Below are 23,782 nucleotides of genomic sequence, written 5' to 3'. Positions count from 1 at the left end.
AATATGTGTTAAAATAATTAACTCAGATCTAAATATTGATTGGGCTGTTGGAAAAGCAGAGAATTCAGGAGAGGTCAGAGCTAGAGATGCAGACTGAGGAATCCCTGTTTGGATCCTTTTTGGAAACTGTGAGGGAGATAGGACAGAGAACAGAACATGGAAAACACTTCCGCTTAGGAGCAAAGGCAAGAAGGGGAGACAGAAGGAATTGCCAGATAAATAAGAGAACCTTGAGAATGTAATATTTTGAGGTACAAGGGGGGAGAGGGTATCAAGAAGTGATCTGCATTGTCAGACACTGAGGTGAGGATGAGAATTAGGAAAAGGCCATTGGATTTGCCCTAAGGGCAGTCACATGACCTTGGAGCACTTTGAGGAGAGTGTGAAAACTAAACCTTGATTGCACAGAGTAAAGTATAAGTGATCAGTAAGGAAACAGAGATGGGAGTGGGTACTCTTCTCTGAAGAAGGATTGAAATAGGAGAGCAGGGTAGATGAAAGTATGGGCTAGAATTACCAGGGAGGGCTTCATGGAGGTGGTGAAAGTTGGCCCTGGAAAGATGGGTTGAATTTAAGTAGGTGGAGAGAAATGGCAAGAGGATCCCTAATCACATCTCTTTCTTTCTAGTATTCCCACAACTCCGACCATTCCCAGTACAGGGTATTGAATGACCCAGGCAGTTACACAGCGAATGTGTTTGGGGGGTGGTACAAAGGCCAGGCAGGCCAGAGTAGAGGGTTTAGGCTGAGGACTAGAGGAGAGTTAGATTTTAAAGAGAGATTTGTGCCACATCATAGAAGACTTTATGTGGCTTGTCCACAGAGATTCTAAGCAGCACATTATCCGAGGGTAATGGCTAGTCATTTGGGAGATTTGAGTAGAAGAATGGCATAGCAGAGCCAATATTTTAGAATGACTTAAGAGATTGGGGGGTATAGGATGGATTAAGAGGACAAAAGGTTCAAACTGAAGTGTGTAAAGCCATAGAATTATTTTAGCACATTTTTCTAGAGCATCAGTTTGATTTGATTTGGATGAGGTAAGTGTACAAGTAGATATAGTAGAATACAATATTTGAATGGTTTAAGACAATCATAAGACTTCTAAAGGAATTTAGCTTCATAGCTCTCCCTTTCCCATCCCCCAGACTCCACTGGGTTTTGCATTCACTCTCCGATGCCTGCAGGAGTACCTCCCAGGTAACATTTAAGGGGCATTGAATTAGGAGATCATAAAAATTCAGGAGTGAAGGGCATGACACCAGCAACATGGCAATGTAAGACATTCCTCCTTTTTATCCCTCTTTTTAATCAACAAATTAAATATCCATACACAAACAAAAGCACCTTGGTGGGTCTTTTGGGACCCTTACTCCAAGGGACCTGAGAGGAGTCTCACCCTCCAGCTCAGCCAGTAAGAGACAGATAAACCTCCATATGGGCTGCAAAGCCAGTGAAACTCCCTCTCGCCACTGTCAGGCAAAAATCGGGTGAGTGCTGACCTGGGCAGGTACTCACACCTGAGACAGAAGTTGTAGAAGTCTAGCCTTCCCAAAGGGAAACTCCAGCCTATCATTGGAGGAAAAAAAGAAAATAATATGAGTTTGGTCACAGTGGAGATGATAAGAGAAACTTTCCCAGTGCCACCCCTCCCCCGAAGGAAACACTGAACAGGGCTGATTTATCTGGTGGAGGTGACGTCTCCCATGGGGAACAGGAAAGTGGTGAGTGAGCACCCAGCTATCCTAGCCAGGCAGGACACAATTGGAGAAACCCATTTCTCTCCACCAGCACCCAGAGTAGTAATACAAAGGTGAGAGGTCTGTGACTGGGGAGAGCAAGGATATTGGGAAAAAGGGAGATCCCTTTCAAATGGCATCAAAGGGATTGTGCTCAGCAGGAAGTTCACCCACGAGCCTCTGGGAGTACTACCCCTGGAGAGCTCCTTACTGGGCCCACGGGCACCCCAAGTGCACTGAATGTTAAACCCACACCTCCCCTGAGTCTGCTGTCAGCTCCTGAGTGTGTCTGTGTGAGCGAGCTCTGGTAGACAGGAAGCATGCTCAGAAAACAGGCCATGGTTGGTGGGCAAGGAATAAACCACAAATGTGAGCTATAGCACCAACTACTGGAAGGCAAAAGAGAGGTTTCCAATGGCCAGCCTGGTGAATTGTAACAACCAGAGAAGACACAAAAGCTTAAAAATTTGGCCACAAGAGAGAGCAAGAAGAGTGGAACACCTCACAATAACAATGCCATAGAACACAACACCCCTTTGCAGAAAGCAGTAAGCACAGAGTAAGGAGGTGTCTGCTACTTCAAATGTGAAAGGACCAGCGTGTAACTATGAGGAATCTGGAAAAATCAAGAAAATGACAGTTTTCCAGCAACCGAGTTCCAAGGCACAGAATATTGCGACTTAACTGATGAAGAATTCAAAATAGCAGTTATGAAGAAACTTGAGTTACAAGAAAACTCAGAAAGGCAATTCATTAAAATCAGGAATATATGAACAAAATGAGTTCTTTTCCAAAGAGATTGAAATTATTAAAAAAAATTCTGGAGCTGAAGTATTCGATGAATGAGACGAAGAATGCAATAGAGAACAGCTATTAATAGGGCAGATGATATGGAAGAAAGAATAAGTGACTTGGAAGATAGGAATTTTGAAATAACACAGAAGAGATGAAAGAATAGAGATTTAGAAAGAGCAAAGAAAGCCTGCATAAGTATGGGATTGGATCAAAAAGACAAATATCAGAATAAGCAGGCTTCTAGAAGGAGCAGAGAGGGAGAAGGGGGCAAAGAATTTATTTAAAGAAATATTTGCTGAGAACTTTCCAAAACTGGGGAAAGACTTGGACATACAAGGTCATGAAACTAATAAATTACCTTATTATCTCAATGCAAAAAGACCTTCCCCAAGACACAGTATAATGAAACTGTCAAAAATCAATGATAAAGAATCTTAAAGGAAGCCAGCCAGGGGCAAAAAAAAACATAACCTACAAAGGAACCCGCATTAGGCTATCAGATTTCTCAGCAGAAATTTGATAGGTCAGGAGAGAGTGGAATGACATATTCAAAGTTTTGAAAGATAAAAATTGCCAACCATGAATACTATATCTGGCAAAGTTATCCTTCAGCTATGAAGGAGCAATAAAGACTTTTCCAGACAGACAAAAGCTGAAGGAGTTTATCACCACTAGATCTGCCATGCAAGATGTTGAAAGGAGTTTTTCAAGCCAAAATGAAAAGTCAGTAATCAGTGATATGAAAAGATATGAAGGTATACAACACACTAGTAAAGGTGAAAAATAGACTTAGAAAACTGTAACTGTATATTAGTATGGTGCATTAGCCACTCAACTATAGTATAAAGGTTAAAAGAAAAGAGTAGTAAAAATAACTATAGCCACTATAAATTGTTAATGAATACACAACATAAAAATGGGTAAACTGTGACATCAATAATATAAAAGGGAGGAATAAGGGGGGGGGCCTTTATCTATAGGCGATTGAACATAAGTTGCTATCAGCCTAAAATGGACTGTTTTGTCTGTAAGATGTTTTACGTAAGCCCTATGGTAACTGCAAAGCAAAAACCTAGAGCAGATCCACAAGAGACAAAGAAAGGGAAACAGAGAATACCACCACAGAAAATAACCAATTTGCCAAGGTAGGCAGAAACAGAGGGAAAAAGAAACAATGGAAATACAAAACTAGAAAGCAATTAATAACATGACATTTGTAAGTACATATATATTAATAATTACTCTAAATGTAAATAGATTGAATTCATCAAGCAAAAGGTGTGGAGTGGCTAGATGGATAAAAAGATCCAACTATTTGCTGCCTACAAGAGATCAACTTGAGCCTTAAAGACACACATAGATACCAAGTGAAGGGATGGAAAAAGATACTCCATGCAAGTAGAAACCAAAAGAAAGTGGGGGTAGCTATATTTATAAGACAAAACAGACATTAAGCCAAAAATGGTAACAAGAGACAAGGAAGGTCGTTATATAATGATAAAGAGATCAATCAATCAAGAAGATATAGCAATAGTTTTTAAGCTTCTGATGTTGGAGCACCTAGGTATATTAAGCAAATAGTAACAGATATAAAGGGATAAATAAGCAATACAATAATAGTAGAGGACTTTATACCCCACTTTCAGCAATGGGTAGATCATCCAGACAGAAAAGCAATAGGAAATGATAGACTTGGACTAAATATTACACCAAGTCAGCCTAACTGATAGCTATAAAACATTCCATCCAACAGCAGCAGAATACACCTTCTTAAGTGCACGTGGAACATTTTCAAGGATAGATCATATGATAGGGCATAAAACAAGTCATAGCAAAATAAGAAGATTGAAATCATACCAAGTATCTTTTCTGACCACAATGGTATGAAACTAGAAATCAACAACATGAGGAAAGCTGGCAAACCTACAAATACTTGGAAACTAATCAGCACACAGCACACTCCTGAACAAGTAGTGGGTCAAAGAAGAAGTCAAAAGGGAAACCAAAGAATATCTTGAAATAAATGGAAATGGAAATACAACGTACCAAAACTTATGGGATCCTGCAAAAGCAGTTCTGAGAGGGAAGTTTATAGTGATAAATACATATAAGAAATCAGAAAGATCTCAAACAACCTAACTTTACACCTCAAGGAACTAGAAAAAGAAGAGCAAATGAAGCCCAAAGTTAGCAGAAGGAAGGAAATAAATATCAGAGGTGAGCTAAATGAAATAGAGACCAGAAAAACAGAAGAACAATGAAAACGAAGAGCTAGTTTTTCAAAAAAAAAATGAAATTGACAAACCTTTATCAAGACTAAGAAAAAAAGAGGACTCAAATAAAATCAGAAATTAAAGAGGAGAAATTACAACTGATGCTACAGAAATACATAGGATTATGAGACTACTATGAACAATTATACAGCAACAGATTAGATAACCTAGAAGAAATGGATAAGTTTGTCGAATTATACAAACCTACCGAGACTGAACCAGGAAGAAACAGAAAGTCCGAACAGACCAATAATAAGTAAGGAGATTGACTCAGTAATTAAAAACTTCCCAGCACAGAGGACCAGCTGGCTTCGTGGGCAAATTCTACCAAACATGTAAAGAATTAATACCAATCCTTCTGAAACTCTTCCAAAAAATTGAAGAGGAGGGAACCCTTCCAAACTCATTCTGTGAGACCAGTAGTACCCTAATACCAAAGCCAGATAAAGACACTACAACAAAACTGTAGACCAATATTCCTGATGAACACAGATGCAGAAATTTTCAAAAACATATTAGCAAACTGAATTCAAGAACTCATTAAAGGGATTACACACCATGACCAAGTGAGATTTCTCCCTGGGATGCATGGATTGTTCAACATGTGCAAATCAACAAATGTGATACACGCCATTAATAGAATGAAAGATAAAAGTCATATGATCCTCTCAACAGATGCAGAAAAAGCATTTAACAAAATACTGATTATAAAAACTCTCAACAGAATAGGTATAGAAGGAACATACCTTAACATAATAAAGTCCACATATGATACCCATAGCTAACATTATAGTCAATGGAGAAAAATTGGAAGCTTTTCCTCTAAGATCAGGAACAAGACAAGGGTGCCCACTCTCACTACTCTTATTCAACATAGTACTGGAAGTTCTAACTACTAGGCAAGACAAAGAAATTAAAGGGCGTCCAAATCAGAAAGGAAGAGGTAAAACTGTCATTATTTGCAGATGATATGATCTTATATAAAATCCCAAATTCTTAACTAAAAACCTATCCAGTAATTTTTTAGTTGAGAATTCTAATCAATGAATTCAGTAATGTTGTAGTATATAAAATCCATACACAAGAATCAACATCAAACACAACAAAATACCTAGGAATAAATTTAACCAAAGAAGTGAAAGATCTGGACAATGAAAACTACAAGATTTTGATGAAAGAAATTGAAGAAGATACAGACAATTTGAAGGACATCCATGTTCGTGGATTAGAAGAGTTAATATCATTAAAAATGTCCACATTACCCAAAGCCATCAATAGATTCAACGCAATCCCTATCAAAATTCCAATGGCATTTTTCAGAGAAATAGAAAAAACAATCCTAAAATTTGTATGGAACCACGAAAGACCCCAAATAGCCAAAGCAGTCATGAGAAGGAAGAACAAAGCCAGAGGCATCACACTTCCTGATTTCAAACTATACTACAAAGCTATAGTAATTAAAACAGTATGGTACTGGCATAAAAATAGACACATAGGCCAGTGGAACAGAATAGAAAGCCCAGAATTAAACCTCTGAATACACTGACAACTAATATTTGATAAGGGAGCCAAGAACATCCAGTGGTGAAAGAATAGTCCCTTTAGCAAATGATGTTGGGAAAACTGGATAAGTACATGCAGAAAAATGAAATTGGATCTCTATTTTATACTACTCACAAAAAATAACTCAAAATGGATCAAAGACTTAAACATAAGGTCTGATACCATAAAACTCCTAGAAGAAGGGAATAAGCTCCTCGACTTTGGTCTTGGTAATAATTTTTTGGATATGAAACCGAAAGCACAAACAACAAAGGAAAAAGCAACAAGTGAGACTACATCAAACTTAAAAGCTTCTACACTGCAAAATATAGTCAACAAAATGAAAAGGCAACCTACACAATGGGAAAGAATATTTGAAAACCATATATCAGATAAGGGGTTAATATTCAACATTTATAAAGAACTCAGACAACTCAATAACAAACCCCACAGTGTGATCTTTTTAACAATTTGATTAAAAAATGAGCAGAGGCAGGGCCTGCGCAGTGGGTGGCATAGTGCTTAAGTTCGCACACTCTGCTTTGGCAGCCCAAGGTTCACGGATTCAGATCCCAGGCACAGACCTACACACCACTCATCAAGCTATGCTATGGCGGCATACCACATACACAATAGAGGAAAATTGGCACAGATGTTAGCTCAGGGACAATATTCCTCAAGCAAAAAGAGGAAGATTGGCAACAGATGTTAGCTCAGGGCCAATCTTCCTCACCAAAAAAAAAAGGAGCAGAGGAACTGGATAGACATTTTTACAAAGAAGACATACAAATGGCCAACTGGTATATGAAAAGATGTTCAACATCAGTAATCATCAGGGAAATGCAACTCAAAACCACAATGAGATATTACCTCTCACCCGTTAGAATGGGTATCATCAAGAAGACAAGAGCTAACGAGTGTTGGCGAGGATGTGGAGAAAAGGGAACCCTTGTACACTGTTGGTCGGATTGTAAACTGGTTCAGCCACTATAGAGAACAATATGGAGGATCCTCAAAAAATTAAAAATAGAACTACTTCTGGATATATATCTAAAGGAAATGAAATCCAGTTATTGAAGAGAGATATGTACTCTCATGTTTATTTCAGCATTATTCACAATAACCAAAACAACCTGTCAACAGATGAATGGATAAAGAAGGTATAGTATCTATACACAGTGGAATACTATTCAGCCATAAGAGAAAAGGAAATTCTACCATTTGTGACAACGTGGATGTACCTTGAGGACGTTATGCTAAGTGAGATAAGTCAGACAGAAGGACAGATGCTGTGTGATATCCCTTATATGTGGAATCTAAAAAAACCAAACTCAAAAAAACAGAGTGAAATGGTGGTTACTAGGCCCTGAGGGGTGGGGGAATGGGAGAGATGTTGTTGAAGGGTACATACTTGCAACTAGTAGATAAATACACAGTACAGGAACTACAGACAACAGAACTTGTGTTATAAACCTTCAAATTGCTAAGAGACTAGATCTTAGTTGTTCCCACTATTAGAAGGAATGATAATTATGTGACACAATTGAGATGTTAGCTAATGCTACAGTGGCAATCGTATTGCAATATAAATGTGTCAAATTAGTATGTTGTTTGTCTTAAACTTATACAATATTATGTGTCAATTATATCTCAATAAAAACATAGAAAATAATAAATGTTGATGAGGATGTGGAGAAATTGGAACACTTGTACACCGACAGTGAGAATGTCAAATGGTGCAGCCACTATGGAAAACAGTATGGCGTTTCCTTAAAAAATTAAAAATAAAATTACTGTATGATCCAGCAATCCCACTTATCGGTATATATCCAAAAGAATTGAAAGCAGGGACTCGAGCAAATATTTGTACACCCATGTTCATATCAGCATTATTCACAATGGCCAAAAGGTGGAAGCAAGTGTCCATTGATGGATGAATGGATAAACAAATGTGGTATATATATAATAGAATTTTATTCAGCCTTACAAAGGAGAAAACTTCTGATAACGTGCTACAGCATGGAGGAACCTTGAGGACACTATGCTAAGTGAAATAAGTCAGTCACAAAAAGACAAGTATATGATTCCACTTATATGGAGTAACTACAGTAGTCAAATTCATAGAGACAGAAAGAGGAATGGTGGTTGTAGGGGGAATGAAGAGATGATGTTTAATGGATATAGAGTTTCAGTTTTGCAAGATGAAAAGAGTTGTAGAGATTGATTGCACAATAGTGTGAATGTACTTAAACACTACTGAACTGTACACTTAAAAATGATTAAGATAGTAAATTTTATGTTCTGTGTATTTTACCACAGCTAAACATTTAAAAATTGTTGAGCGAAAAAAAAAAAAATCAGGAGTGAAGCAAGTGAGTACCTGGCTAAGGCAATGACTGAGGCCAGGAGAGTGAGGAAACATGGTTTTGAAACCTGATTGGATGTGGAAAAGGCAAAGTATAAGGAGGATTCAGATAGTCCTGTTCAGGGGTCTCAGTCCGTAGTAAACTTAATGTTCTTTCTGTTGCTCCTTTTTACTTTACCCTAGACTTGAGTTTGGGAGGTGTCCTTTTATTTCCTATTGATGATAAAGAGTCAAGAAACAAAGGGCAAGACTTGGTAAGTAGAAAAACCACATCTCTTATCAGAACTAAAGTTTGGCTCACATCACCTCCTCTTGAAACCTCTCTGTTCCCTCTGGCCTCTCTAACAGCATATTAGTTTGCTAGGGCTGCCATAACAAAATACCACAGACTGGGTGGCTTAAAAAACAGAAATTTATTTTCTCACGGTTCTGGGGACTACACGTCCAAGATTAAGGTGCCAGCAGGGTTGGTTTCCTCTGAGACCTTGGCTTGCAAGTAGTCACCTTCTCTCTGTGTCCTCGTGTGGTCTTTCCTCTGTGTGCATGCATCCCTGGTATCTCTGAGTGTCCAGGTATCTTCTTATAAGGACACCTGTCACATTGGATTAGGCCCCACCCTAATGGCCTCATTTTAAAATAATCCTCTTTAAAGGCCGTATCTCCAGTCACATTCTGAAATAGTGAGGGTTAGGGCTTCAACATAGGAATTCTGGGGGACACAATCCAGCCCATGACAAGCAAGTTGGGCCTCGTCTCCGCTGCAGCTGCCATCCATCACACCCCCTGGAACGCTGTCCTCTACTTCCTTGTTCCCTCCACTGACCTAGACAGCAGTCTCCTCCTAAATGATCAGACTCTTATTTTCTCTTTATCCTCAACACCTCATGCAATTCTGGCTCATAGGAAATGCTCAGTAAACATTTACTGAGTGAATAAGAAAACATGACTCAAAATGCTGAGGATTTCATCATTTATTATATGAAAAGTTCTATAAAAGATTGTGTTTTCTAGCCAGCCATAAGTGGAGGAGAGGAACCAATTCATATTTCCTCTGGCTGCATTAAAACTCTCCTTTTTGGGGCTCACCTCATGGTGTAGTGGTTGAGTCTGGTGCGCTCTGCTTTGGTGGCCCAGGTTTGCAGTTCGGATCCTGGTGTGGACCTACACCACTCATCAAGCCATGCTGTGGCAGTGACCCACATGCAAAATAGAGGAAGATTGGCACAAATGTGAGCTCAGAGTGAATCTTCCTCACCAAAACAAACAAACAAAAAAAACTTTCCTTTTGCATCTTACGTGCCTCCCACTTGACTGTCATTTGGAATTCCTGTAAGATGGTTTATTTTCTACACCTACCTAGCTTTCTCCAAGGCCTGAATTCATATTCAAATTTCAAACCAAATCTTATTGACTTAGAAAAGAAGAAATTTAGAAATCAGGCTGAAAGAGAGGCATGTTTTCTCGAGGTTGGTGGCCTACATGGCTAACAACAAAGTGGTTTCTGCTTCTTCAGTCATTCATTCAGTCATTTCTAAAATGCTAAAAAAACAGAATGACACGGTGTTTGTGCATAAGAAGCTCCAAATCCAGTGACTCTGGTGTTTACAGTGAGTAGAACACCATGACTATGATGTGACTAGTGATGTCAGCCTCAGATGTTCCCTTGACACTCTCTCCAGCTCTACCCCACTTATAGGACAGGGTGGGAGATATTTGGCATTTTGTCCTCACGGGAATTGTTGTGAACAGAGAGCGAATGACTGCTTATCCTAGGGGTTGTGGAGCTGACTCGAGCATCAGCTAGGGGGCTGGAAAACAAGAACCTTTAAAGTCCTTTCTGCTCCTAAGGTTCTGAAACATTCTGTACCCTCTAGAGCACTGAGAAAGGATAGCATGTTTTGAACTCAGGTTTTAACGTATCCTAAAAAGAGGAAGAAAAGCTTATATAAAGTTACCACAACATAAGGTAAAAGAATTACAATGGGGTGTGAAGTCATAGATTGGGCAGGACATGGCTGTTTAGTCAGAGCATTCAAAAGAGATGAAGCAAAGTCAGGTGACCCATAAAGGGCTGTGCCTGTCGGGGGACTGTTGCACCTGCTCCATGGGCAGGTCACTCAGTTGACAGTGTAGCCATCTCATGTTATGTTGACTATTTAATGACTGTTCCTCCTAGTTGGCCTTGATTGTGGCTCAGCATCGTGATCGCTTCAATGTCCTGTCTGGCATTAAGATGGCAGCCCTAGAAGAGGGCCTGAAGAAGATATTTTTAGCAGCAAAGAAAAAGAAAGGTAAGCTCTTCCATTTGTGCTCAGAAGTAAATGAATTTCTGTTTCCAGGCATGTGATGTGATTTTTAAAGGGAATGAGAAATGTCAAGATCCCATTCACTATACATGGTAAAGGTAAGCCCCAGTATAAGAGACCACAGATGTAACCACCTCATCATCTTGTATCTGTAAAGCCCTTTTTCCTTTCCAAATCACTTTGGTATCTATTATCACTGTGGACCATCTGCATCCACTTGGGTATTTGTATCATGATTTCACAGATGAGAAAGCAGAGGACCAGAGATGAAGTAAACTGGTCACATGCAGTTGGGAAATGCTGTTTATCATATCTCCTCTTGGAGAGTCACAGTCCACATTAGCAGACAGTTCTCTGCCAAAAACCAGAGTTGAGTTTTGTTTCCAAACCCAGTGTGACTCAATTTGTGAACTGAGTTACTTGCTAAAGAATCTTTGCTTATTTTAATTACTTCTCAGCCATCAATCATATTCTCTTTCCATTGTACCTACTTATTTCCAGAGCCTGTAGGTTCTTGTGTTTAATAGAATTATTTAATTTTTCCCTATTACACTCCCTCCCCAGAATATTTTTTTGTGTGTGAGGAAGATTAGCCCTCAGCTAACATCCAGTGCCAGTCCTCCTCTTTTTGCTGTGGAAGATTGGCCCTGGGCTAACATCCATGCCCATCTTCCTCCACTTTGTATGGGACGCCACCACAGCATGGCCTGACAAGCGGTGTGTCGGTGTGCACCCGAGATCTGAACCTGTGAACCCTGGGCCGCTGAAGCAGAGCACGCACATTTAATCTACGCCACCCGGCCGGTACCCCACCCCAAAATATTTTTGACATAATTGTATGCTTTGAGTGGGATACTCCATGATTATATATACTTTGTCCATTGGAAACCACAAAGTGACTCTGAGAGTATAGATTATTTTTTCCTTTGTATATATTATACCCAATCAATTTTTGAATAATAAAGACATCATGATCTGATCTGTTCTTTTGTTTTTTGACAGCAAGTGTCCATCTTCCACGCATTGGACACGCCACGAAAGATTTTAACTGGTATGGTACTGAGCGACTTATTCGGAAACACTTGGCTGCAAAAGGCATCCCAACTTATATGTATCCTTTTGTTATCCTAATAGTGTGCTCACCCCAGCTCAAAAGGGAAAATGTCTTGCATTTTCTGGTATCACTATTTAATCCAAGGCCAAGCCCTCTTCTGGCACGTTTGTCACTCTGGCCCTCTTCAATGAGACAAAAGCTATGAAGCACTTTCTAACTTGTATATCCAAGGAGATAAATACACCCAAGCAATTCTGAGTGCCAACAGCTAGATTAAAAGATATATGAAGGGGGGGAATTAATTGACCAAGTGTCAATTAACATATTGAATCTTTTTTACATCACTTCTCTAGAGATCCTTCAGGCCTGTAGACCAAGTCCTAATTCAAAGAACTTCACTCCATTCGCTAAAATAAATAATTAAACAAGCAAACTAACAAGTAAACTATTTTATATCTGAACCTGTTGAATGTATTCCTAAAGAGCAGTGGGAAATTCATTTTGAGCATTAGGATATAATCTAGTTTTGCTAGACTAATTTTCTTCTAATGCCCTCCTTGCTATAGAAGTTAGCATTGTTTGAACTATTATACTGAGTCCAAAATCACTAGAAGAAGCTGAATTGACCCCCAAGTGCTATAATCATACAGAAACTCCCATCTTTTTACTTTAGATACTTACTGAAATTAATTCACTTATTGGTGGTTTTCAAGATATTTAAATCACTATAAAAACTTAGCAGAGTATGGAGATTCCTCAAAAAATAAGAATACCTTATGATCCAGCTATCCCACTACTGGGTATTTATCCAAAGAAACTGAAATCAACAATCCAAACAGGCCTATGCACCCCTGTGTTCATTGCAGCATTATTTACCATAGCCGAGAAGTGGAAGCAACCCAAGTCTCTCTCGACGGATGATTGGATAAAGAAGATGTGGTACATATATACAATGGAATATTAGCCATAAAGAAAGACAAAATCGGGGGCCAGCCCCATGGCTTAGCAGTTAAGTGCACACGCTCTGCTACTGGTGGCCCAGGTTCAGATCCCAGGTGTGCACCGACGCACCGCTTGTCGGGCCATGCTGAGGCAGCGTCCCACATACAGCAACTAGAAGGATGTGCAACTATGACATACAACTATCTACTGGGGCTTTGGGGAGAAAAAGGGGAAAAAAAAAGGAGGTGGATTGGCAATAGATGTTAGCTCAGGGCCGGTCTTCCTCAGCAAAAAGAGGAGGATTGGCATGGATATTAGCTCAGGGCTGATGTTCCTCACAAAAAAAAAAAAAAGACAAAATCGTCCCATTTGCGGCAACATGGATGGACCTGGAGGGTGTCATGTTAAGCAAAATAAGCAAGAAAGCAAAAGACAAACACCACATGATTTCACTTATATGTGAAATATAAACTAACACACAGAACAGTTTGGTAGTTACCAGGGGGAAGGAGGGGTGGGGTGTGGAAACAAGGTGTGCAGGGATGCATTTTTATGGTGACTGACAATAATGTACAACTAAAATTTCACAATGTTATGAACTATTGTGACAAAAAAAATTGAAAAACAACCACAAAAACTAAGCAGAGAAATCATATTTTATATGCTTACACAGAAGTACATCAGATAACAATAGCAATAATAAGTACTAACATATTGGAAAGATTTATGATATGGTGAACAGGAATTAAGGCATACTACTTCGGTAGTGGTTATTTCTTTTTTTTTTTTTTTTTTTGTGAGGAACCTCAGCCTTGAGCTAACATTCATGCCAATCTTCCTCTTTTTGCTGAGGAAGACTGGCTCTGAGCTAACATCTATTGCCAATTCTCCTCCTTTTTTTCCCTTTTGCTTCCCAAAGCCCCAGTAGATAGTTGTATGTCATAGTTGCACATCCTTCTAGTTGCTGTATGTGGGATGCCACCTCAGCATGGCCGGACAAGAGGTGCGTCAGTGTGCACCCGCTATCCAAACCCGGGCCGCCAGTAGCAGAGCACGTGCACTTAACCGCTAAGCCACAGGGCTGGCCCCTGTAGTGGTTATTTCAATAATTGCTGAACTAGAAAACTAGTAGTTTTAGCAAAGTTGATTTTAAAGTGATGAAATATATCTTCCTTGACCATCCTTATCAGATATTACTTTCCTAGAAACAAGGCTGCCATTTTTCATTCACAGTCTTCATATTCCCCCTCAGGACAGCTGATGCCTTAACAATTGGTCCAGCATCAGCTCCAGCCTTCAGCAACCAACTAAGAAGATATTTGCCCAGAGCCGCTGTAATAGAGTATTTCAAAAAGGTATCAGGATCTGGTGGGCCTCTGAGATGCTGTTTTCTGAATTCTAATTTTGTTCTGGATATGTTACTCTGATTCGGTACCTGTAATACAGGGATGCACAACTTATTTAGAAAAGTCCATTGGCAGCTTGCCAGGGTCCCAGTTTGCATAGCTATTTGCATAATAATAAATTTTCTATCTCTAATGGTTTCATTGCTTTCTTTCCCCTCCATCAGACTGATTTCCTTAGAGAGGGAGGGGCTTTATGGATTAAGGAGAAATGAAAGATAATAGGAGACTAGAGTGGCTCTGGGAAAAGAAGCACCTTCAGCCAGTTCATGCCTTGGAAAGACAGTGCTCTGAGGGGCAGAGGCTGAGAATTGAGAGTCCTGATCCAGACAAGTGGAGCCCCTCCTGCCCTTCTTGTTGCACTGCTCAGCATCAAGATCTGGAAGAACACACATTGGCCTAGAGGCCTGTCAGATGTGACTTGAGACAAACCAGGGGATCTCCTTTCCCCTTCTCACCAAATTCAGTTCGTCCTCAAGAAATAAGGGAATTGTGGAAATAGCGGAAAGCTGAGACAGAATGTCAGATTGGGGAGGGCAGGGGGCTGAGAACCACGAGAGAAGGAGTCATGGGAGGAGACACTATGTAAGCTGTGGCTTCTCACGCTTTTGTACGTGAAGTCTCAGTCTTGGCCGACTGTCCTCAACCAGCCTGATTGCTGCTTTGAGGCCCTCAACAGCCAGAGTGCTGCAGAGGCCTCTTCAGAAGCCTCAGCTCTGGGCCCTTGATTCAGGGAACCCTGGCTAGTGAGGGCCTCAGAGCCCAAACCATGACCTTCTAAGGAAGGTGGTACCTTTAGCACCTGGGTTGTACTGTTCTATTTGACTCCCTCCCTAGCACCTTCACCCTTCAACAATTGAGCATCTGTGTTGAAACCCTATTAGACCCTAAATTCATGATTCCTTAATTTTTTTTCCTCCTAAAACTTCTTACTTTCATTTTTACTGCCTCCTATCTGCTACGCTTACCACCAGCCCTTGACACATAGGTTATTCCAGTTACTTTAACCTCTTGACTGGCATCTTAAGTCTCTTCTACAACTGGAAGCAAATTGGAACTCCAAAAAGGGGGAAGGTAGTGAAACCTAACCTAATGCACAGGTAAATTGCCGTGCCTTCAAAAGCAGCCAAAGTCCAAATAGGTGGGATATTATCAAATGCAAAGAAAACTTGATTGTCCAAAGCTGTACTCACTTCTGATAGCAAAGAGTACAGGGCTAGCTGTGGGTGTTTGAACATCAGAGAAGCCTCAGAGCAGGGAACTCACTCCCAAAAGGAGCACAGCTGACCTTTTCAGGGGCACAGTTCTTTTAAGGAGAGAAGGCCTTCTCGGTCCCGATGCTCCAGCCACGTGAGCTTTTCCTCTGAGTGAAGGCCCTGGGCCATGAACCTCTGTCTCCTGGTAAGCTGAACAAAACAACACAGAAGGAGATCAGAAAACTCACATAGCACATTCTCCCTTGAACGTGGGGTTACCTGTTAGTGGCAGCCCCCTACTTTCCTTGTCTACCTCTCAGCTCTTCAGAGTCAAAAACACTGCCCTACTATATCTCCGAAGTCTTTCCTATCTTCTATAATCCCTTCACTCTTCCCATCCAAGGGCTGTCATTCTCTGGGAAGGAAGAATGAGAGAAGCCACCTACTTTATTTATAACAAGGGGTTTGTTCTGTTACTTCCACAGCAGCGCTCCCCTCTCAGGAGGCTATGATGGAGCCAAGAAGACAATACAAGATTTTATTCACTGATGAACTTTTGTGGAGAAGTTTGTACCCTAAACACCAATATAAAACCCTGCTTATTGAGATAGTGAGGAACTTAAGTCTGTTGGAATTTTTCTATATATACAATTTTATATATTTTCTTGATTTTTAATAAACTTTACATTGTAACTGGCTATAAGTTGTTTAATTTTTTGTCCAATCAGTCTAAACTACATTCTATTAAGTTAATTAACCGTCTTCAAGGATAGTTTGAATCAGCCATTTCAGAACCCCAAACCATCTCTAGGCCATTGCATTGCCTGTGTTTTGCTGTCTACTAACTGAAGTATAAACTCACTCGAGCATTACTTACCTTCCACTGTAGTCTACTTTGTTTCCCAAAGATATCCTACAGTTTCTCACTCGGCCTTTGCTCCTGCCGGTGCCTCTCCCTGGACTGCCTTGCTCCTCTGAACCCCTTCCCCTACCTCCAACCCCCTATTGTCCCCTATCAAATCTGATCTTCTTTAAGAATCCAGAAAAACGTAATCTCTCTGTGCTTGAACTATTTATGATAATTGGCTTTTTGAAGCACTTAATTTGTTGCACCTCATATTATATTCATTGGTATATTTACTCAACCCTTGCCTAAATACTAAGGTCTTCAAGAAAGATGATTTCTCATTTATTTTTCATATCACACAAAGCAATTAGTAGGTACTTGACTATTGAAATGGTATGAGAATAACTGGCTAGCACTTTGGGAAAAGTATTAGACTTCCTGTGTATCTCATAAACTCTAGATGGCTTAAGTACTTAAATATAAAACTTGAGAATACGGAAGGAGACTTGTCATTTTATGGTGTCTGACTAGCAACTGCCCTTTGAAGCTTCCTCCAACTCTCACTAAAATACCAATGGCATTAATGTGAAGACTCATAACCACACTGAAATTAGATGACCGACCAACTGAATGCCAGAATGTGAGATGGAATGACACTAGTTACAAGGCGAAGTTGAACTGAGATTTCATTTTAGGATGCAAACACTGCTTAAAAACCTAAGACATTCACCACCAGAAGATGAGCAACCATTCCTCTATCCTTTCCTTCTCTTATGTTAACATAAAGGTCAACCCCCCTGAATCTCTACCTTCTCAAGAGTGTTACTCTACCAATTACTCCTCTTATATATTCAATTTCTTCCTTTAGATTAGAACATTTCCGTTGACTTATAAACAAGGCCAAGTCTCTCCCATTAAAAAGAACTCTAATTCCTTATTCTCTCCCCTGTCATAGCCAAACCTTAAGAGTTGTCCATAATTACTGTTTTCATTTCCTCACCTCTCACTCACTGTTTAACCTACACCATTCTGACTTTCTGCCCTATCACTCCACCAAGAGAGTCTGTGTTAAGAATACCAACAACCTCCAAGTCACTAAATCCAAAGACTATACTTTCAGGGATCATTTCTATAGTTCGTTACCTCCAAGTCACTAAATACAGGGAAAATTTTCAGTTCTCATCTTGACTTAGCTGAGTTCAACACTGTTGACCACTTCCCGCTTCTTGAAACACTCTTGCCTTGGCTTCTGTGACAAGATGCTCTTCTATGACAAAGTAATTTCCAAGAGCTTATCTTTGCACAATTTTTTTCCACAGTCTTTTTTTTACCCAGTGTATTAGTTTGCTAGGGCTGCCATAACAAAATACCACAGACTGGGTGGCCTAAAAAACAGAAATTTATTTTCTCACAGTTCTGGAAGCTTGAAGTCCAAAATGAAGATGTCAGCAGGTTTTGTGTCTTCTGAGGCCACTCTCCTTGGCTTGTAGATGGCCGCCTTCTCGCTATATTCTCACCTGGTCTTTCCTCTGTGCACGTGCCTCTGGTGTTTCTGTGTGTCCAAATTTCCTCTTATAAGGACACCTGTCAGATTGGATTAGACCCTACCCTAATGGCCTCACTTTAACTTAATGCCTCTTTAAAGGCACTGTCTACAAATACAGTCACATTCTGACTCTAAGGAGTTAAGGCTTCAACATATGTATTATGGAGGACACAATTTTGCCCATAACACACAGCCATTAAATGTTGGAGTTCCTTAAGTCTCATTCCCAGGTTGCCCACTGCTCCTCTTGGTCTGAACTCTCTCTCAAGGCTATTTCATCCATTTATAAATGTGTGACATCTCATATCTCTAGCTCGTCTTCTCTGAACTTGAAGCCTATGTATACTCAGCTACCTACTTGACATCTCTTCTATTTCAAAGGCACCACAAAATTACATGCCCCAAATTAAGTTAATATCAATCCCTTCCCATTCTCCCAAACAAAATAAATGTATTTATTCAGTTATGCAAGTCCACAATGTAAGAGTTGTCTTTGATATTTCTCTCATCCCCCATAAATTCAACCTATCATCAAGATCCAGCAATTTAACTTGCTGAATTCATCCACTTGTCTCCATCTCCACCATTACTTTAGCATAGTCCACCATTATATTTCACCTGGACAACCACAAGAACTTTCTAACTCTGTGCTTGTACTGACTCTGGCTCCCCTGCAATATTGTTGCCAAATTGCAGCCAAAGTAGTCTTCTCAAAGTCTATCCTGTCATCACCCATTTTGAAATCTTCAATGGCTTCTCATTGTTCTCAGGGTAGAAACCAAAATCCTTCATATAACTTTTATTTTCTGCATCCTTCAACTGCATGTTCCAAACAATTTGGACTGAAAATAGAGAAGACATTCCCTGCCAAGATGTCAAATTAACATGGGTTCCTTCCTCCAAAATCACCCTGGAGGAACTAAAAATAGAAGCATGGAATCTAAGAAATAACAACATAAACATGAAAAGTCACAGGGGAGATGGAAAATATTTTGAACTGGTGTGTGGGGTAATTGGTGGCTGGCGTGGCTGTTCAAGAAGAGCTGTTCTAATCATGCCACACACAACCTCCCCCCACACACTTTCCTTTGGATTCATTATTGCCTGCCACTTTGGGACAGAAATTTAAGACAAGAGCCCAGATACCCAAGGGCTAAAATCAGGGCAGGACAAAACCTCCTGGGGCCAACAGACTGGGAAGGAGCAGCCCCAGGCATCTACTCCTCCACCCTTTCCCTTCAAATCCTGAGGGCTGGTAGATGACAATCTAGGGAGTGCCTCTCTCCCCTACACTGTTTTTCCACATGAGACTTCAAAAGTGAAGCTCAGATCTAAGGAATTGCTAGTTAGGGTAATTAAAAAAAAAAAAAAAGAAGACAGTGGATCTGTGGTCCCTGAGGCTTTCTGCCCTAGGGCTCCTCCCCTTCCTCTGTTCTGAAGCTTACCGGAGCCGAGGATCTGAACATTTGGACTGGGATCTGGATATCTACTCTTTTCCAATGCACATTAACAGTGCAGTCAAATATCCCCAGGGGAATATATCTTATAACAAGACGCCTGAGTATTAAAACTGCCTCAATAGAAAAAGTTAACAGTTACATTTAAAAAAAGCAGATATATTAGAACAGAAAAACTAAAAATTTACAATAAGTAAAATCAATATACTAAAAGACTTAAGGGAGTATATCAGAAATGTGAAATTAAAATTATATAAAAAAAGAACCAAGTGGGGGCCAGCCCGGTGGCATAGTGGTTAAGTTCGCACATTCTTCTTCAGCGGTACGGGGTTCTCTGGTTCGGGTCCAGGGCACAGACCTACTCACTGCTCATCAAGCCATGCTGAGGCAGCATCCCACATAGAGGAACTAGAAGGACCTACAACTAGGATATACAACTATGTACTGCAGCTTTGGTGAGAAAAAAGAAAAAGATTGGCGACAGATGTTAACTCAGGACCAATCGTCCTCAAAAAAAAAAAAAAACTTGCTTGAAATGGGAATCAATTAGCTGCGCAAAATTCAGTCTTTGAGGTAGATAAGTAATTTAAAAGAAAAAGAACCAAATGGAAATATTAGGTATGAAAAACAGGTGAAAAAAACCTTCAAGAGATGGAATAAATAGTGAAATAGATATAGCAGAAGAATGAATTAGAGAGTTAAAAAATTAGACAGTTAGACTGAGGAACTCTACGAAAAGGAAATGGAGGAATAAAGAAATAGAAGAGATGAAAAAAAAGTAAATTATGTATATATATTTTAATTATATATATACACACACACACAATTTCTCCTAATTAAAGAAAGATGAACTACTTGAGATTGATAGTGTTCATAGTGTACTAAATAGAAGAGATAAGAAGAACTCACATCTTAGAAGAGATAAGAACACCCCTATACCTAGATACATTATGATATAATCTCCAAAAGTCTCAGAAGGTTTGTCACAAAAAGGCCCATTTTAAAAACACTTTTGAAGGAACTATTCAAATAAGAGGAATAAAACCAGCAGATGCTGCCTGGACAACATACTACCTTGCTAATATGTCTCACTTCCTCATCCCACTTGAGGAACTTAATATGGATGAACATCTTTTTATTATTCATATACATTTGAATGACTTTTTGGCTAAATATGAAATTTGTTTCAAAGTTCTTTCCTTCAATATTTAAAAAATAGTACCACGTTGTCTTCTTGCATATACTGTTTTGGTTGAGAAGTGGGGGGTGTGGTGAGGATGAAACCAAGAAGTGGTTTCCCTTTTTAAAGAGAAGATATAAATACCAATTTAACAACCAAAAAAGAAAGAAAGAAAATCAAGAAAGAAGGAAGAAAACTGACACAGATTGACATAAAAAAGTAAAACATGGAGTGACGTCAGCATCATGGCGGAGTGAGCTTTCCCGTGAATTCTTCCCCCACAAGATACAACAAAAGCAACAGCCACAGACCAACAATGGAATCCCAGACAGTGAAAACCTAGAGCGGAGGGATCCACACTGCCGCACATCTGAGAGCGGAACATGCTGGGCCCCCAGAGGAAGCGGGGAGAGGTAAGGAGAACTCCGCTCCCTCCCCATCAGATCAGCGATCCCGGTCCGCGCGGCTCCCAGAGAGGAGGGAGGGGCGGCCCTCGGCGGGAAAACTGTAGCTCTTCGGGCTCTCTCAGCCAGTGGGAAACTCCCGCACAGAGGACTCAGAGGAGGCACAGGGCTACCATCAACATCTGAGCACCCCAGAGAGTGGATAAAGAGGGGCAAACGAGAAGCCTCCCACGTCAGAGACCCAGAGGGCAAAAGAGAGAGCTCCCCCTCCCCGCAACCCGGAGTCTGCAGCTCGACCAGACCTAGCGATCCGAGGCAGACCTGAACAAACTGGACTGGACCCGTGGATCGCAGCGGGAAAAAAACAAAACAAAACAAAACTGCGGATCGCAGCAGAAAAACTGGGGCAGAGCACAGGGGGCTTAGACTACACAGCCCTTTACCACCAGACAGTGGCGGCAGGTGGAAATTGCAACCAGAGACTTCCAGGATGAGGAAAATCAAAACCAACACAGGAACCACAATGCAAAAATATATGAAATCACCAGACCAGAAACAAAATGACAAGCACCCAGAAATCAACCCCAAAGACACAGAAATCCATAAACTAAATGACAGAGATTTCAAAATAGCTATCATAAAAACACTCAACGAAATACGAGACAACACTGACAAACAATTCAATGAGATTAGGAGTTTCTTCACAAAAGAGATTGAAATCATAAAGAAAAACCAATCAGTGCTGATGGAGATGAAGAACACAATGGAGGAGATAAAGGAGAATCTGGAATCTTTAAAGAACAGAGCTGACAATATGGAGGAAAGAATTAGTACTTTAGAGGATAGGAATACAGATATATCCAGATGGAAGAAGAGAGAGAACTAAGACTAAAAAGAAATGAAGAAAGACTCCGAGAAATATCTGACTCTATTAGAAAATGTAACATAAGAATTATAGGTATTCCTGAGGGAGAGGAGAGGGAAAGAGGAACAGAGAGCCTATTCAAGGAAATAATAGCTGAAAATTTCCCAAATCTGGGGAAGGACCAGGAAATACCAGTAAGCGAAGCCAACAGGACACCTATATATATTAACAGACAAAGGCCTTCACCACGACACCTAGTGGTAAGGCTAGCCAGGGTCAACCACAAAGAAACAATATTAAGGGCAGCTAGACAAAAACAAAAAATAACGTACAAAGGAACTCCCATCAGGCTCTCAGCGGATTTCTCAACAGAAACTTTTCAGGCTAGAAGAGACTGGAATGATATATTCAAAATACTAAAAGACAAAAACTTTCAGCCAAGAATACTCTATCCAGCAAAAATATCCTTCAAATATGATGGAGAAATAGTAACTCTCCCAGATAAACAAAAGCTAAGGAGTTCATGGCCACGAGACCCCCACTACAAGAAATACTCAAGAAGGCCCTCAGGCCTGAAAAAAGAAGAGAAAGGGAACACAAAGCTTGGAGTAAGGAGAAAAGTAGGTAGACAAAATCAGAGAAATAGTAGATCTTTACCGGAATAGGTTAGCAACCACTTAAATACTAAACTCAAAGATCAAAGGAAGAAATTCACCAAAAATAAATTTAACCTCATCACTGTAAACACACAGCCACAACACAAGATAGAATAAGGTATAACAAGAGCAACTTAGAAGGGGAAGAGGAAAGTGACTGAATTGACTTAGTATAAGGAAATAGGAGGCTATCAGATAATGGACTATCTCATACACAAGATTTTTGCCCAAACCTCAAGGTAACCACTAAACAAATAATCAAAGCAAAACCACATATGATAAACAAAGAGAAAACTAGAAGAATCATAAGACAGAACAACCAAACTGAATTGGCAGTCCAAAACAAATGGGACAAGAAACAAAGGAAATGCAAAGGAACCAGAAAATAAGTGACAAAACAGCAACATTCAGCCCTCATATTTCAATAATTACCCTAAATGTAAATGGATTGAACTCTCCAATCAAAAGATACAGAGTGGCAGGATGGATTAAAAAGCAAGACCCAACAATATGCTGCCTTCAGGAAACACATCTTAGCACTAAAGACAAGCACAGGCTCAGAGTGAAAGGATGGAAGACAATACTCCAAGCTAATGGCAAACAAAAGAAAGCAGGTGTTGCCATACTCATATCAGACAAAGTAGACTTCAAGATAAAACAGGTTAAGAAAGACAAAGAAGGGAAATATATAATGATAAAAGGGACACTCCATCAAGAAGACATATCACTTATAAATATATATGCACCCAACATAGGAGCACCAATGTACATAAAACAACTATTAACAAACCCAAAAGGAGAAATCAACAACAACACAATAATAGTAGGGGATCTTAACACCCCACTTACAGCAATGGATAGATCATCCAGACAAAAAGTTAATAAAGAAATATCAGACTTAAATGAAAAACTGGACGAGATGGACCTAGTAGACATATACAGAGCACTCCACCCAAAAACAGCTGACTACACATTCTTCTCAAGCGCGCATGGAACATTCTCTAGGATAGACCATATGTTGGGAAACAAAGCAAGCCTCAATAAATTTAAGAAGACTGAAATCATAACAAGCATCTTTTCAGACCATAAGGCTAGGAAACTGAAATGAACCATGAAAAAAAAACTGGGAAAGTGACAAAAATGTGGAGATTAAACAACATGCTACTGAACAACCAATGGATCATTGATGAAATTAAAGGAGAAATCAAAAAC

General features: G+C 39.9%; 1 protein-coding gene and 1 pseudogene across 3 annotated transcripts in view; both read left to right on the top strand.

Annotated features, from left to right (window-relative positions):
- The window catches only part of CHD1L (chromodomain helicase DNA binding protein 1 like), a 68,244-nt gene extending 51,932 nt beyond the window's left edge, over positions 1-16,312 (top strand). For 2 of the 3 annotated variants that reach the window (XM_004420584.3, XM_087444481.1), the window contains exons 20-23: positions 8,898-8,968; positions 10,891-11,005; positions 12,023-12,131; positions 14,207-14,555. In XM_004420584.3, coding sequence (XP_004420641.1) covers positions 8,898-8,968; positions 10,891-11,005; positions 12,023-12,131; positions 14,207-14,285 — 374 coding nt within the window. In that variant the 3' untranslated portion in view covers positions 14,286-14,555. Of the gene's footprint in view, positions 1-8,897; positions 8,969-10,890; positions 11,006-12,022; positions 12,132-14,206; positions 14,556-16,100 lie in introns of those variants that run through there. The other variant, XR_015555417.1, reaches the window with a different exon arrangement.
- A 1,254-nt stretch (positions 16,313-17,566) lies between these two features.
- Positions 17,567-17,639, top strand: LOC147918001 (small nucleolar RNA U3; annotated as a pseudogene).
- The last annotated feature ends 6,143 nt before the right edge of the window (positions 17,640-23,782 follow it).

This window comes from Ceratotherium simum, chromosome 2, assembly GCF_057802395.1.
Source record: "Ceratotherium simum simum isolate JZ-2026a chromosome 2, ASM5780239v1, whole genome shotgun sequence".
Classification (NCBI taxonomy): domain Eukaryota; kingdom Metazoa; phylum Chordata; class Mammalia; order Perissodactyla; family Rhinocerotidae; genus Ceratotherium; species Ceratotherium simum.
The sequence above is the reverse complement of the archived record's forward strand: the minus strand, read 5'-3'. Positions and strand labels throughout refer to the sequence as shown.